This window comes from Corvus kubaryi, unplaced genomic scaffold (assembly GCF_017639235.1).
Source record: "Corvus kubaryi isolate FWS band 111438036 unplaced genomic scaffold, C.kubaryi_AGA036_p1.0 121, whole genome shotgun sequence".
Taxonomy (NCBI): Eukaryota; Metazoa; Chordata; class Aves; order Passeriformes; family Corvidae; genus Corvus; species Corvus kubaryi.
This window is the reverse complement of record NW_024580656.1, coordinates 1,295,969-1,309,933: the sequence shown is the minus strand read 5'-3', so window position 1 is coordinate 1,309,933 and position 13,965 is coordinate 1,295,969. Positions and strand designations below refer to the sequence as shown.

Below are 13,965 nucleotides of genomic sequence, written 5' to 3'. Positions count from 1 at the left end.
TGAAAGTGCCCCCCTCTCCTGCCTGAGCATCTCCACCTGAGCATCCCAAACCCAGCAGCTCTTGCCGAGTGTTTAATTGCAAATAATTTGGGGCTGTTTCCCTCCTTTACTGGGAGAATTATTATTTCCCTGATCCCACGGCGCTGTTGCAACTGGAATCTTCTCGTGGGGAGGTTTTGGCTAAAACCCAGGTGGAGGCAGTGATGGGGAGAGGCAGGTGCTGCCTTTATATAGCAGAGCTGTGACGATGGGGGTGCTGAGGGCAGCTCGGGGGGCCTGGTGGGGGACACAGGAGTAAATATTGATTTAATTTCCCTTGTTTCTGGCTTGTTGGATTCATCTGGTAGCTGTGAGTCTGTGGGTTCTCTGTCTACTCTTTCTCCCAGGTGTGAGAAAAATGATGGGAGAGAGAGAATTGTTTGCAAGCTCTGGGATTTTGGGAAGGTTGGGAGAGTAATTGTGATTTGCTAATGGGAGTATGGATATTGGGGGAAAAAAGCCCTTAAAAACCTGTTTCGTGGAGAATCTTAATATTTGGGTTTTTTTGTCAGTGGCTGAAGGGATAAACAGATAAACTCTGTACCTTCACACCATCCTTGCATTTCTTTTGAGCACAGAGAGCAGGGTCCAGTGTCCCTCAGTTTCTCATTTTTCCTTTTGCCTCTTAACTTGCACAAAGTTGAGGGAAAAGTTTAAATATTGGCAGGAGAAGGGAAATAAAACAAAGACATCATAATGTTGTTTGGAGGCTCAGCAGCGAGGCCGAGAAAGCAGAAATGACACTGCCCAAAATCTGGTTGTTTTTAATCTTTTGATTTTGAAGTGACAGCAGAAACCCTCCTAAAATAGTTTATTAAGCGGGAAGTTTCACAAGAAACTGAGGAAAAAAGGCTCCCCCACCCCAAAAAGAAACCAAAATGCCATTTTGTGCTGTTGGGAAGCCCCTTCTGAGCATCCCTTGGTGTCCCCAGGGATGGACACAGGCTGGGACAGTGCCAGGAGGGAGTGCTGGGCCACAGGGATTTGAGGATGCCAAGGGCACCACCAGCTCTGTAGGGTTGTGTGGCAGTGGAGGGCGATGCTGTGGCTGTCTGGGGACCTTGGTGGGATTTTGGGGCGAGGGCAGGGATGGGAGGGTGGAGATGCTGCTTTGGGGTTTCTAAAATACTGGTGAATCGCTGCTCTTCTGCTCTTCATCCTTGATTATTTGTGGTTAGAAACCCAAGCTGGCCACCCCCACTTTCCCAGTGAGATCTTAGCTAAACTCCAGGCACGGGCTGAGGTTTGATTAAAAGCTTTTTTGCAGTAGTTAAACGTGATAAGGCAGAGGGGGAGAAAGCTTTATTTTAAAAATATGCCCTTGCTCTTCCTGATCATGTGTGATGCTCACTGTGACACAATAATTTTCCAACGCCACTTTTCGGTTAAATTTAGAAGTGCATTTTCTGTTCCTTCCCTCTCCTCTCCGTGAAACAATTGTGCAACTTTCTTTTTCCTTAATATAATTCTGCATTAAAATTAGCTCCAGGACTAAAACGAGTCCCGTGTGTAGGACGGGAGCTGCCTCCCTTCCCAGCGCTTCCCTCTGGATCTTCCACTGGGATTTTGCCCCCGGTTCAAGGGGCTGGGGGTGTGTGGCTGTGCTGTGCTGCCCTGCCTGATGTCCCTGTGCTGTCCCCAGCAGTGAGCATGCAGAGTCCCGAGGGTGGATCAGACTCAGCAGCTTCCGTGGCGCTTCACACGTCGGCCTCAGCCCAGGCGCCGGTGGTGCAGCCAGTGCCAGCATCTCAGCAGGTAACGTATGCACAGCTGGGGATGCTGTTTCCATGGAGAAGAGCCCTGTTTTCCCTGGCAGATGTATTTTCATCCCGGGTTTTGATAGTGGGGAGAGGATTTTTAATCAGCTCGTTGAGATAGTGGGGACGACCTGTTGCTGGACTTGGTGTTGATAAAGGCCCTGTGGGTTTGAGCCCTCCCCATCCACCTGCAAGCTTTCAAATGTGGGGTTTGGGGTTTAATTTTGGTCCCCAGGGGAGTCACTTCGTGCCAGCTGGGTGTGTGCTTCGGATTGATTTCCTGTTGTCATAGTTTGGTGTGTCAGTAAAAGCAGGGGAAGATGGAACAGCCCTGCCAGGTACCGAGGTCATGGGAACAGGTGAGGGCAGAGCTGGTGCAGGAGAGGGTGGAGGAGCCACGTGCTGCATCCAGAGAGGAGTGGCCAGCAGGTCAGGGAGGGGATTCCCCCCTCTGCTCTGCCCTCCTGACCTCCCCCTGCACTGCTGGCGCCAGGTTTGGGTCCTCAGCTCAAGAAGGACATGGACCTGTTGGAGAGAGTCCAGAGGAGGCCACGGAGATGGTCCAGGGGCTGGAGCCCCTCTGCTCTGGAGCCAGGCTGGGAGAGCTGCGGGTGCTCACCTGGAGAGGAGAAGGCTCCAGGGAGAGCTCCGAGCCCCTTGCAGGGCCTAAAGGGGCTCCAGGAGAGCTGCAGAGGGACTGGGGACAGGGAATGGAGGGCCAGGACCCAGGGAATGGCTTCCCAGTGCCAGAGGGCAGGGCTGGATGGGAGATTGGGAAGGAATTGTTCCCTGGGAGGGTGGTGAGGCCCTGGCACAGGGTGCCCAGAGCAGCTGGGGCTGCCCCTGGATCCCTGGCAGTGCCCAAGGCCAGGCTGGACATTGGGGCTTGGAGCAGCCTGGGACAGTGGAAGGTGTCCCTGCCCATGGCAGGAGGTGGAATGGGATGAGCTTTAAGGTCCCTTTCAATCCAAACCTTTCCATGATTCCATGGTCTCTTCCTTCAGTAGGTGGATCCCAACATTTTAATTTGAAGGGGGGATTTGTGATTAATATCCATGGATATGCTGCATTGGGGAGGCCCAACAGGACACAAGAGGTGGCTTCAAGCGATGAACGGGAACCACCCAGTGCAAAACGGGAAGGATTAAGTGAAACTGGTTCCTTTTTGTTCCTTTTTATGCCGTTTGGGGAACTTTCAAAAGAAATTTCTCTCGCAGGAAGCTGGAGGGATGAGAGGATGGGTGGGTGTAACTCAGCTACATCCTTCTCCAACTCCCAAGTGAGCAGCAGCAGCTGCCATTGGATGCTGATGAAAAGGAACAATTAAAGATTGTGAGTTGGGAGGAATATTCCACTCTGCAAGAGCCATGGACATTCCCATCGGGTGATCCGGAGCGCTGCTGTCGCCTCCCAGCCTTCCCATCCATGGAGAGCATTCCTTGCTGGTGTTGCAGTGATGGGGACAGGTGTCCCAAGGATCAGTAGCGTGGATTTGGCTGTGAACAAAGGTTGGAAAACTTTTGGATTATGAAATCACCCATCCAGCCTTTGCCTGTGCTGCCATTGGGATGTGGAGCATCGAGAGGAACTCTGTGGATTAAGGAAAATCCGGGGCATAGTGGAAGACTGCTGAAGAGGAGGAGCATCCAGAGCCTTCCCTTCTCACCAGCAGGACAAAGAAAATACTGGGAATGAACTGCTGGCAGAAGGAATGGTGTGAGGCTGAAGCCCTCGGGGTTGTTGAGCACTGGTGCCCCTTTCAGTGTGGGCAGAGGCTGTTTGAGCAGGATGGCCTCACCTTACAGGTTGGGGATGATTCCTTCTTTTGGTTGGAAGGTAACAGGAGAGCACCGGGACAGGCAGTGAGGAGCTGAGCTGGGCAGCTGTGCCAGGGATGTGCCATTTGGCAAAAGCAATGCCAGAGAAGGAGAAAGGAAAGAGTCTTTGATGTAGGTGGCACTGCCAAGGCCTGACTTCAAAAAGGGCTGGTGATGTCCCCATCCTGCTCTGGTGACAGCCCCTTCTGGAGGGAAAACGGGCCAGGTGATGGCTGACATAAGTGTAGGTGTCCTCACTGCAGGATCTCCAGGGAATGCGGCCTGGGCCCTGGAGATGGAGCAGGTTTCTGGAAATCTGGGCAGTTGTCATAAACCTGTCATTCTGCTAGGACAGGATTTCTGGTTGTTACAAAGGCATGTTGGGAGGGCTAAAAATCATAAATATCCATGTATAAGGTAGCCAGTAATTATCAAGGTTGCTCCTAGGAATCCTGTGGGATTGTTTTCTGGCTCTTTGTCCTGTGGCCCAATCTCCTGGATGTTTTTAAAGCCTCCAACCACAGAGGATGTGTCTCCTTGGAGAAGGTTTAAAAGGCCATGGAGATGTTTGTCTCTGTTCCCTCTGAATCCTTTCTTTCCATCCACCACACCCCCACGTTTGTTTTGCTGGATCTGAAGGTGCTGAGCACTCTTGAGATGTGTTGACAACCTCACACTGAACATGGAGTGTAACACAGGGATGATGGATGTGACAGAGCCACCACCATCAAACGTTCCTGTGCCCTCGGTGGCTCTGCAGGGAGCTGCAGAACCACCTGAGCTTTGGTGCTGGTGGAAGGAAGCTTGGTGGGATTTCTTGTTGCAGGAGGCAGAGTGTGGTTGGGTTTAGCAGCTCTAAGAGAAGGAACTTTGGAGCCAAACGTGGATGTGTGAGGAGAGATTCTTGTTTAGCTGTGGCTGAACTTACCAATGAACTGCTGTTTCCTTTCGTGGAGGTTTAAAGATGGTTCCTGTCAGAAATTTTGGGTGCAGCTTTGCCCAAGTTCAGGGGGCTGAGTTCAGGCTGATGCACCCCCCTGTGAAGGTGGGGACCACAGGGACACTAATTCCAGGGTGCCACTGCTGCTGCTGCTGTCAGAGACAAGTTATCCGTGGAATTTTGTTAGAGAACACCTGGCTCACCTGTGTCATGGACTGAATTTAAGTGTCTCTTCCTGTATGTCCTTCTTGCAGAGGGTTTTGGTCCAAGCCACAGGCTCCGCTCCCAAAGGGGCGCAGATGCAGCAAATCTCCGTTCCCAGAGTCCAGCAGGTTCCACAACAGGTAATGAACCCTCTGGGGAGAGACACCATGCAGGGACCCCTGCATCAGCAGGTCCCCACGTCCCACACGGCTTTTGGAACTGTGCCAGATCTAGAAAAATCTTAATTAAAGATTTATGGGCAGTCAGAGACCTGGGATCGCTTTCTCCAGTTCTCTCCTCCTTTCTTAGACTGATGACAAAAGAAACTCTCAAGATATTTGAAGTTTAGGAAGAGCCTTTGCTGTAGTAGTTGTCTTTCATGTATTTGAAGATTTGATGGATTCATACATCTGAAGATTTGATGGATGCTTTCAACTGCCATTTGAAAGCATTTATTAAATCAAAGTTAAATTAACAGCAATCTCCTTTGGTAAAGGTTTTTTTAGAGGTGAAGTTAATTACACAAACAAATTTACTGACTGCACGTGGCTCCAGAGAAAGGTTTGGTGCCAGAGAGCCGTGCAAGTGTTTTTATTTATTTGAACTTTGCCTTTTCCAGGGCTTGTTTCCTAAGGAACCAGGGATATGTGGTGCTGTCCCATGTGGACAGCGAGTCTGACCCTCCTAATTTTTCTTCCTTTAGTGATTTTTTTATTTGGTTGCTCTGTTTCAGGGGGAAAAAATAATTGACAGAGGGCAACTCCATCCCTCCCAGAGCAAAGAACAAGGGGGCTGGGGTTCAGCTGGACACTGCCAGGCTCCCCTCTGAAGGAAAGGCTGCAGCATGAGCTCACCCCTATTAGTCAGCCCTGAGACACGTGTCCAGGGGAAACCCAGCTCCATTGTTTCCACTGCTCATGGAGCAACCACTTATTTATCTATTTTAATTTGACCTTTGAAAAGAAAAACCTCCTTTGGGATTCCTAAGCATGGGGGGGGGGGGGGGGGGGAGAGAATGTTTTTGGTTTGGTTTTTTTTTTCCTTTTTCTTTTAAAAAGAAAGCTTAAATGTCAAGGTAAGGTTGGAGTTGTGCAGTTTATCCTGAAGTTCCTGAGCAATCCCTGAGTTCTTGCTGCCTGTTGCAGGTGCAGTCTGTGCAGCACGTTTACCCAGCCCAGGTGCAGTATGTGGAAGGAGGAGAAGCTGTTTATACCAATGGAACCATGTAAGAGTCTCTCAGAGATGTTCCCCTCCCACCTCCCAGCCCTTCCCTCCCCCCAGGCTCCTTCCTCCCCTGTCCCACGATGGAAGGAGGAGGAGGAGGAGCTGTTTCAGGTGTTCTGTGGGGTGTGAGGGTGGTTTCAGCTGGATTCCAGCCTTGGGGATGTTGTCCTCATGGAGGGACTGTTCTCCAGGGAATCCTGCTACATGAAAGTGCCTGGTGTTCCCCTGTGCCCAGCAGGCTGTGTGGTGATGTGGGCAGCTTTAGGAGAGGAACTTCTAGAGGGAAAAGGGGGTGTTGTAGGATTTTAGAGAATCAAGGAATCCCAGAATGGTCTGGGTTGGAAAGGACCTTAAAGCCCATCTCCTTCCAACTCCCCAACACCTTCCACTATCCTGGGCTGCTCCAAGCCTCATCCAACCTGGCCTTGGACACTTCCAGGGACGGGGCAGCCACAGCTGTGCCAGGGCCTCTCTACCCTTAGAATTCCCTCTTCCTCCTGTCTGCCATGCCCCATTTTGGGCCTCCTTTTGGCCTTCCTCACCCCACTTCCCTACAAGAGCTCCAGGCTCTGCCCTCGCCGTGAGCTTGTGCTGCGGGGCCAGTTAATCCCAGCTCAGGGTCCCGTTCCAACAGAGCAAACCCCACCAACACCACAGGGGGTTTTCTGACACTTGTCCAGCTTTCAGAAACCATTGAACATGGGATTCCCTCTGCCAGCTCCTCTCCATGTCCCCTTTTGTCCCCTGCACAGACGAGCCGCCTACTCCTACAGCAGCGAGGCGCAGATTTACGCTCCCGCCAGCGCCGCGCCCTATTTCGAAGCGCAGGGAGGAGGTGGAGCTCAGGTGACTACAGCGGCATCCTCTCCTACAGCCATTCCCTCTCACAACATGGTGGGCATCACCATGGACATTGGGGGAAGTCAGATCCTCTCCGGCTCGGGAGCCTATCTCATTCATGGGGGGCTGGAGAACTCTAGACATTCTCTGTCACACACCTCACGCTCCTCTCCAGCAACGGTATGTAGCCCTGCAGGCACTGCAGCTCGGGGGCCAGGAATGATTCCAAAGGGAACTGAAAAGCCTTCAGAAAATAAAACTGACCTGTCATTATCGCTGTATATGTCTGTCCCATGCCATGAGAGCAGGGGAGAGAATAGACACTGGTGTACTACACTTATCTTTTCAATTGGTGTTTGGACTGTCCCTCTCACTCAGCAGATCACTGAAATTATGCAGCATTAGAGAAGATTCTCTGGGGGTTTGGTTTGGGTTTTTCCCCCCACCCCAAGCAAAATATTTTGGCTTTTAAAGATTTGTCTCTATTTATGTTTTCTAGTAAGTCAAACATCTCACAGATGCTAAGCCAAAATATTGAAATATATCTTCAGTTATGAAGAGACCTGAAAAATCCTTCATTAACCCAGTGGATAATTAGCACATAACTTACATCAAGCTGATCATGCCAAGTGCACAGTGATCAAAAACTCTTTGTGTGTATATCTCCTACACCATTGTGTATTCTGTCCTTGCCATATGTTTAGAAAATGTCTTTTAGGGGTGATACTGATCAAACAGAAACGGTTTAAAGTTCCAATTTCTTTAAATCGTGTCCCTCCCGCTGCCAGCCGAGGTGGCAGGTGCTGGAAGCTGTGCAGCTGTGTGGGACTGAGGGCTCACAGCTCTTCACCCAGAACAGCCTTTTTGCAGTGAGAAGCACCAGGGCTTTCATTTGGGAATCTCCCAGCCCTTAGGAGCTGCCAGGAGTGGTTGGAGCTCATTTCCTGGGACACTGCTCACCTTCCTCTGCAGACTTCTGTGTGTTTGTACATTCAAATATAAATATAAATACAAATGTAGGTGTAATTCAGGGCATGTAGCCAGAATTTAAAATGTGAGCAGCATCACCAGGGAGAAAAACAGGAGCTGTTGCTACTGAGAACTCTTGTAAATCTGGCCTGTTAAGTTGTGCTTTCTTCTCCCACTGAGTTTTAGAATATAGACTTTATGTTTTCTGAATCTTTGTGCCTTGAAAGGTTGCTTTGATCCTGTGGTAAATGTGCTCTGCCTTGGGTAGGCATAGGGGAAAAGTCCTTAGTTTGGATGCAAGAGAAAATGGCAGATGCTGGGGTCCTTTTCTTGGGTGAGAATTGTGTGTGTGTGTATGTATTTTAACTGTTCAAAGTTAAAAATTAGCACTGGACCATTTGATTTTTGCTCAAAGTTATTGTTTGGAAGCATCACCTGTGTGGGGACTGCGTCTCACAAAGCTGCACGACTTTACTCTGGGATTTTTGGGGAGGTTTTTTTGTTGTTTGGGGTTTTTGTAATTTCCATGGTGATGAGCACAATATAAAAGCCCAAGTAGAAAACGTGTCAGTAGAAATGTCCCATGAACAGATTTAGTTTGTGGTTATCACATGAGATAAGGCTGTTCAGGAAAAAAAAAAAAAAATTTAGAAAGCGACCTTTATGAAAATGCATCAGAGATGAATTCACTCTTTTGCTTGTAGGAATGAACTCTGTGAAGGTATTTTAGCACAAAATAGCTGAGGAAGGGCTGAAGAGAGTGGAAAAGAGCCTGGCAGGCAGTGCAGGGCTGTGTCTGTGTCTGTGTGTGGCTTTCAGTCCTTCCAGCGCAGACCGGAGTCGGAGGGGATAGAGCAGAGCCTTGACTGCTTGGGATTTCACATAATCATGGAATCATTTGGTTTGGGACCTTAAAGCTCATCCCATTCCACCCCCTGCCATGGGCAGGGACACCTTCCACTGTCCCAGGCTGCTCCAAGCTCTGTCCAACCTGGCCTTGAGCATTCCAGGGATGGGGCAGCCACAGCTTCTCCAGACACCCACAAGGAAGGATGGGCGGCTTCAGGAGAGCAGAGACTGAATCAAATCCATTTCTGTTAATGTCCAGCCTAACCAGAGACTGGGAAAGGCTGGTGTTAAAGAGCCCAGAGGGGCTCAGGTAGTCATGGCAAAACGTGGTGGGGCAGGGTTGGGAGCTTTGTGGGAGGAAAGGAAAGCAGAGCTCGTGCAGATGGAGCCAGGGAAGCCAAAGTGTTTGCACATGGCCCTGGGGATGGACATCAGAGTGGTCAGCAATGAGAGGGCTGGGCAGTGGGGAAGGAGAGGGATTGGAGGTGTTGAGGGCTTGAGGAAGAGACCTGGGGAGCAAGGAGGGCACCTCCAGAGGAGAGTGGAAACAAGGGAGTGCTTCAGGATTAGCAGTGGCACATGAGCTGCCTCAGGAGGTTGAGAGACATTTGGTGAAGTCTGTGTGTCCACAAAGAAAAATCTTCAAATACTTAGAGAAACCTTCTTAAGAAACCTTCCCTATCTGCTGGAATAACAACGTTCTGCTCCATCAGATGGGCTGGAGCAGCACAGGGAACAGCCCCACTCAGTATCTGTGCCAGCACAGCACTGTTAATCTTCACCTAAATTAGTCTGGACCAAGAGAGGAAATCCTTGAGACCTCCTATAAGTGGGTCCTCAGAGCTCTTCACCTTCCTGCAGGGCTGCTGAAGAGCTTTTAGTCTTTTCCCTGTAATATTTTTCATTGCAGATGCAAGGTGTCCTTTTGGATGGGACACCTGCCAACAGCAAAAGGCCAGGCAGCTTTTCTGTGCTTGCCTCAGAGCTGTTGCTCAAGCAGCCCCCGAGCAGAGGAAGGAAATTGGGTCTCCCTCTGACTCATTTCCTGAAGGCTGTGTCAGCACTTGGGCTTTGGTTCCTCGTGGTCCATCACGGTGTGAGGCAGTGTTCTCAGAAACCCCACTAATCTGAGACTGAGCTCGGTGATAACCCCTCGAGAAGTGCCACAGTGGTTCCACTTTGGGCTGGAAACCAAGGGACTTGTGCTGGAGGTGGAGTGTCACCTTCACACCAGGATGTGGCACGGTGGCTGTGGTTGGTGGATGTCACTTCAGCAGCTGGGTCTGATCTGTTCTGCTCTGCCCCCTGCATCCTTCTGTGACAGAGCCTGGGTCTGTCAAGGGCTGGGTTTATCTCAGCCTTAATCTCCACCGTGGGGTGAGTCAGTGCAGGCTGTGAATGTGGGAAGGAGGCCATGGACAGATCATCTGCAGATGCTTTGTGCCTGTGCCCACAGAGGTGTCAAATGAGGACAGAGGCAGGAGAGCTGCTGGCTGCAGGTTCTGTGTGCTGCTGCCTTGTCCTGCCTGCACCCACAGGGCACAGATAACGCAGTTTGAGAACGTCTGCTGGAGAGAAACAGGAGGTTCTGCTCCTGGCAGTCTCTTATATGGGGTTTTTGGGGCTTGGGGATTTTTTTCTTGCAAAAAGCTTGAAGAGGAGCGCTGGAGTTCTGGGACCAGCAGCCATCTGCTAAGGAGTTTCGCAGATTCTGCCCCAATAGCAGAAAAGAGAAGACAAGAAGGGTTCAGGAGAGGGTTGAGGCACAAGGCAGCAGCCACAGGTGGGCTGAAGGTGGAACAGGAACCAGACTGGGAGTGAGGGGGCTCCTCAGGGGCCAGAAGGCCTCGCCTTGGCTCCTCTGAGATCAGTAGAAACGAGCACAGGTAGCATCAAATGTTCCACCCTGGTTTCTGGGGGAGAGCTCACCCAACTGAGACCTGGCTCCTCCCTTCTTCCCTCTGCAGTTCTCAGCATCAGAGAGCCCTTATCCATACCAGTTCATGCACTCTCCTTGCACCCCAATTTTATTTAGTTTTTTAGGGGTTTTTTGACAAAATCTGAAGAGGTGACAATAACCAAGTCATCACTGCCAGCTCTCCTTGAGAAGCCTGGGTACAGCTCTGCAGCCAATCTCTGACCCTCTGCAGTGGATCTGTCTGGAAATGGTTTGCTCTCAGCAAGAAGGGAAAAAGAGGAGCAAAATTGCTTTTTTTATATATATAACTGGGCAGTGCTTTTAGTGGAACATAAACCCCCCCTGGCCTCGCTCTGTCACCCCCCTGGGGATTCCTGCTGTGTGTCCATTTGCATGTCCCAGTAACACCTCTGCAGCTCCATCCACGCCGACTGTGCTCATCTGTTTGCCTCTTTTCCACAAGCTTGTTCATATAAAGCATTAATCATTCAAATATTAATAAAGAAACAATAATCCTGGCTGTTGCTAACTATCTGATTTCCTTTCTTTTTCCTTTTTTTTTTTTTTTCTCTCTCTCTCTCCTGTGCACATTTTTCTTTAGCTTGAAATGGCGATTGAAAACCTACAAAAAAATGAAGGGATTACATCACACAAAAGCAGTTTGCTCAACAGCCATGTAAGTTACAATCAGAATTTACAACCTTTTCCCCTGCTTTGATAGGAGAATTATTTGTAGCCCTTTGGTGTATTTAACAGTCACTCAAAAGCAGCCTGTGATTGAGCTGTGCTGCCCAAAACAGCCCATTCCCAAGGAAAATCGTGCCACGATGATAATGTTTGCTGCTGAGGTGCTCTGCAGTCTGTTAGCTGCCTCTACCCTGTGTTTATTTATTTCATCTGCCTTGCAATGGAAATTGCTGGCAATTAGATAAACACATTTGAGGAAGTTCTTTTCCTTTCACTGCAGCTGAAAAATGGCTGGAAAATGACTTGTAAATCCGCAGCCACAACTCGGTGTGAATTGTGACAGATTCCCCTCAGGCAGCACGGACCCAAAGCCTGTGAATGCCTTTTTTCCCTGTCTCTGTGCCTCAGGAAGCCCATTGCTATCACAATGCTGTGCTGAATCCATGTGCTGGCCCTCTCTCTCTGTGCTCTGCCAACGATTTCCCTGCTTTGTGTGATATTCCCACTGTTCTGCTGGGCCTTTGCATCCCGGTTTGTGGTTCCCGTGCAGGAACACTGAGGGGTGAGCACATGCTTGGGTGAGATTTGGGTTGATCCAGGTCATGTTGGAGTCCTTGGATTTGCCTTGGCTTCCCTGTGTTTGGATTAAGCCCAAGCATGTCCTGCACCCATAAATCCCAGTGCACAAAGTGGTGCTTCTTTATTCTAATGGATTTCCTCTGTGTTTGGAGGCTGGTTTGTTGGCATTCTTAGGTCCTGCAAAAAAAAAAACCAAACCAAATTAAAAAATCTTTGGCTTCTTCACCGTAGATAAATAGCCTGAGACAACAAAAGGAACTTTGAACCAGTCTGATTCTCCTCAGCTGATTTCAAACTCCAGGCCAGGGCTCCTGAGGGAGCTCAATCCTTATTTCAGCTGGTGGAGAGTGAAGGTTTCTGGTTGTAGTTGGGGGAACACAAACCTGCAGGATCAGGCAGTTCCTGTTCTGAGCATCTCCCTACATCCCTCCCACCCCAGGCTGTGCCAGGCTCACACTCCTGAAGTGCTGCACGAGGATTGTGTTGCTCTGCAGGATTTTTCTTGTTCATCCAGGACAGTGTTTGAAAAAAATCAGGAAAAGGGCAGAGGAAGGAAAGCAAAAGGTAGCAAAGAGATTTCACTGCCCACAGGCTGTGCAGGATGGAGCTGGGGCCTGATCCAGCCCCTGATCACACCTTCCCCACCCTTGTCTTGCAGGCTGGAAGTGCAGAACTTGATGTCCCTGCTTCTGGGTCATGGTTCATAGCTTGGCATTAGGTTTAAATGCTCTTACAAACTCTGGAGCAAACAAACTCCTGAGCACGTGTGACACATCCACCCTCAGCTGGTCCCTCGGAAGGTGCTGCTCCAGGCACAAGGTGCTGGTCCTGGGCAGCTCCAGAGCTGGGTGGGTCATTCCCTCCAGCACAGAGCCTGAGCTGAGGAGCCCTACGGGGTCCTCGCTGTCCCATGGACCCCCAGCGTCCCTGCTCAGCCTTGCCAGGGCACGGGGAGGTGTCTGTGGAATAACAGGAGGCATGGGCAGTGCCTGAAGGGAACACAGCACACTGGGGAGCCGGATCAGGCAGTTCCAGAGCTGGAGGAGCTCCAGTGCCCAGGGAGGCTCTGCAGCCTCTGCGTGGGGAGGTTCTTAGGACTCATCTGAGTGAGGATTGGGCTGGAATGAGGGACCTGAGCCCCATGGAAGTGAGGCCTGATTTGAGTAGGAAGCTGGACCAGGATGGTTTGGGTTGGAAAGGACTTAAAGCTCATTTAATTCCAACCTCCTGCCATGGCCAGGGACACCTTCTACCAGACCAGGGTGCTCAGAGCTCTGTCCAGCCCAGTCTTGGATGTTCCAGGGATGGAGCAGCCACCACCTGGAGACTGCAGATGGCCAGAGCTGGCTCCCAGTGCGGGTGTGGGACATCCCAGTGACCACCAGTGCTGTGGCAGAAAGGTTTCTGCTCTCCAGGGTGTTCCAGTTCCCACCTCTTCATGGCAAAGAGCAAAACCACAACACCAGGGAGAGCATTACCCATCCCAAATTCCCCATGGCTGGCACACAGGATTGTCAGGCTTGTGCTGGAGGAGCAGAGAGGGAAGCAGCAGGTGACTGCAATTTGTCAAGGCTGAAAGCAAATTCCAGCTTGACAAAAGCAAGAGAAAATGGGGAGATGATGCTAATTGCACTGAGTTGTGGCTTAATTGCTCTGAGTCTTAAGGTTGAAAAGTTCTTTGTTGTCTTCTGTCCCTCCTTTTAAATTTGGCATTTTGGAAATGTGCAAATCCTTGGGGCAGTGGGGTTTATTTTGTTACCATCAGCAGATGGTTCGTGCCAGGAATCTTTGGGGTTTTAAAAAAAAAGTAAAATAAGAGGACAAATAAAGGTATCTCAGTCCAAAGGGAATTCTCCCCATAATATAACTAAAATCAATATGAAATGGAGCTTGGTCACTGAATTTGGCTTCCAAAACTCCCTGAGAGGTTGTTGAAGTGCACTTGAAATATCCAGTGGGGAAGGTGAAGCTCCTGCTGATCCCCGGTGACACGGGATGGTTCTGATGAAATCATGTCCGTGTGTGACTGCAGCAGAGAGTGGCTGAGGCCCTGGGTCAGAGGATTATTTCTTTGCCAGTTATATGAACTTGCAAATGGTGCAAAGAAATCGGAGAAAAATAACTCCAGTTTATGTACGCGAG

At 50.1% G+C, this 13,965-nt stretch overlaps 1 protein-coding gene across 6 annotated transcripts in view; it reads left to right on the top strand.

Moving 5' to 3' along the window:
• The first annotated feature begins 1,551 nt into the window (after nt 1-1,551).
• RFX2 (regulatory factor X2) overlaps nt 1,552-13,965 on the top strand; it is a 29,261-nt gene continuing 16,847 nt past the window's right edge. Inside the window, exons 1-5 of one of the 6 annotated variants that reach the window (XM_042045596.1) lie at nt 1,552-1,794; nt 4,808-4,897; nt 5,903-5,982; nt 6,734-7,001; nt 11,159-11,233. In XM_042045596.1, the coding sequence (XP_041901530.1) occupies nt 1,690-1,794; nt 4,808-4,897; nt 5,903-5,982; nt 6,734-7,001; nt 11,159-11,233 (618 nt within the window). In that variant the 5' untranslated portion in view covers nt 1,552-1,689. Of the gene's footprint in view, nt 1,795-3,043; nt 3,602-4,807; nt 4,898-5,902; nt 5,983-6,733; nt 7,002-11,158; nt 11,234-13,965 lie in introns of those variants that run through there. The other 5 variants (XM_042045210.1, XM_042045434.1, XM_042045370.1 and 2 more) reach the window with 5 other exon arrangements.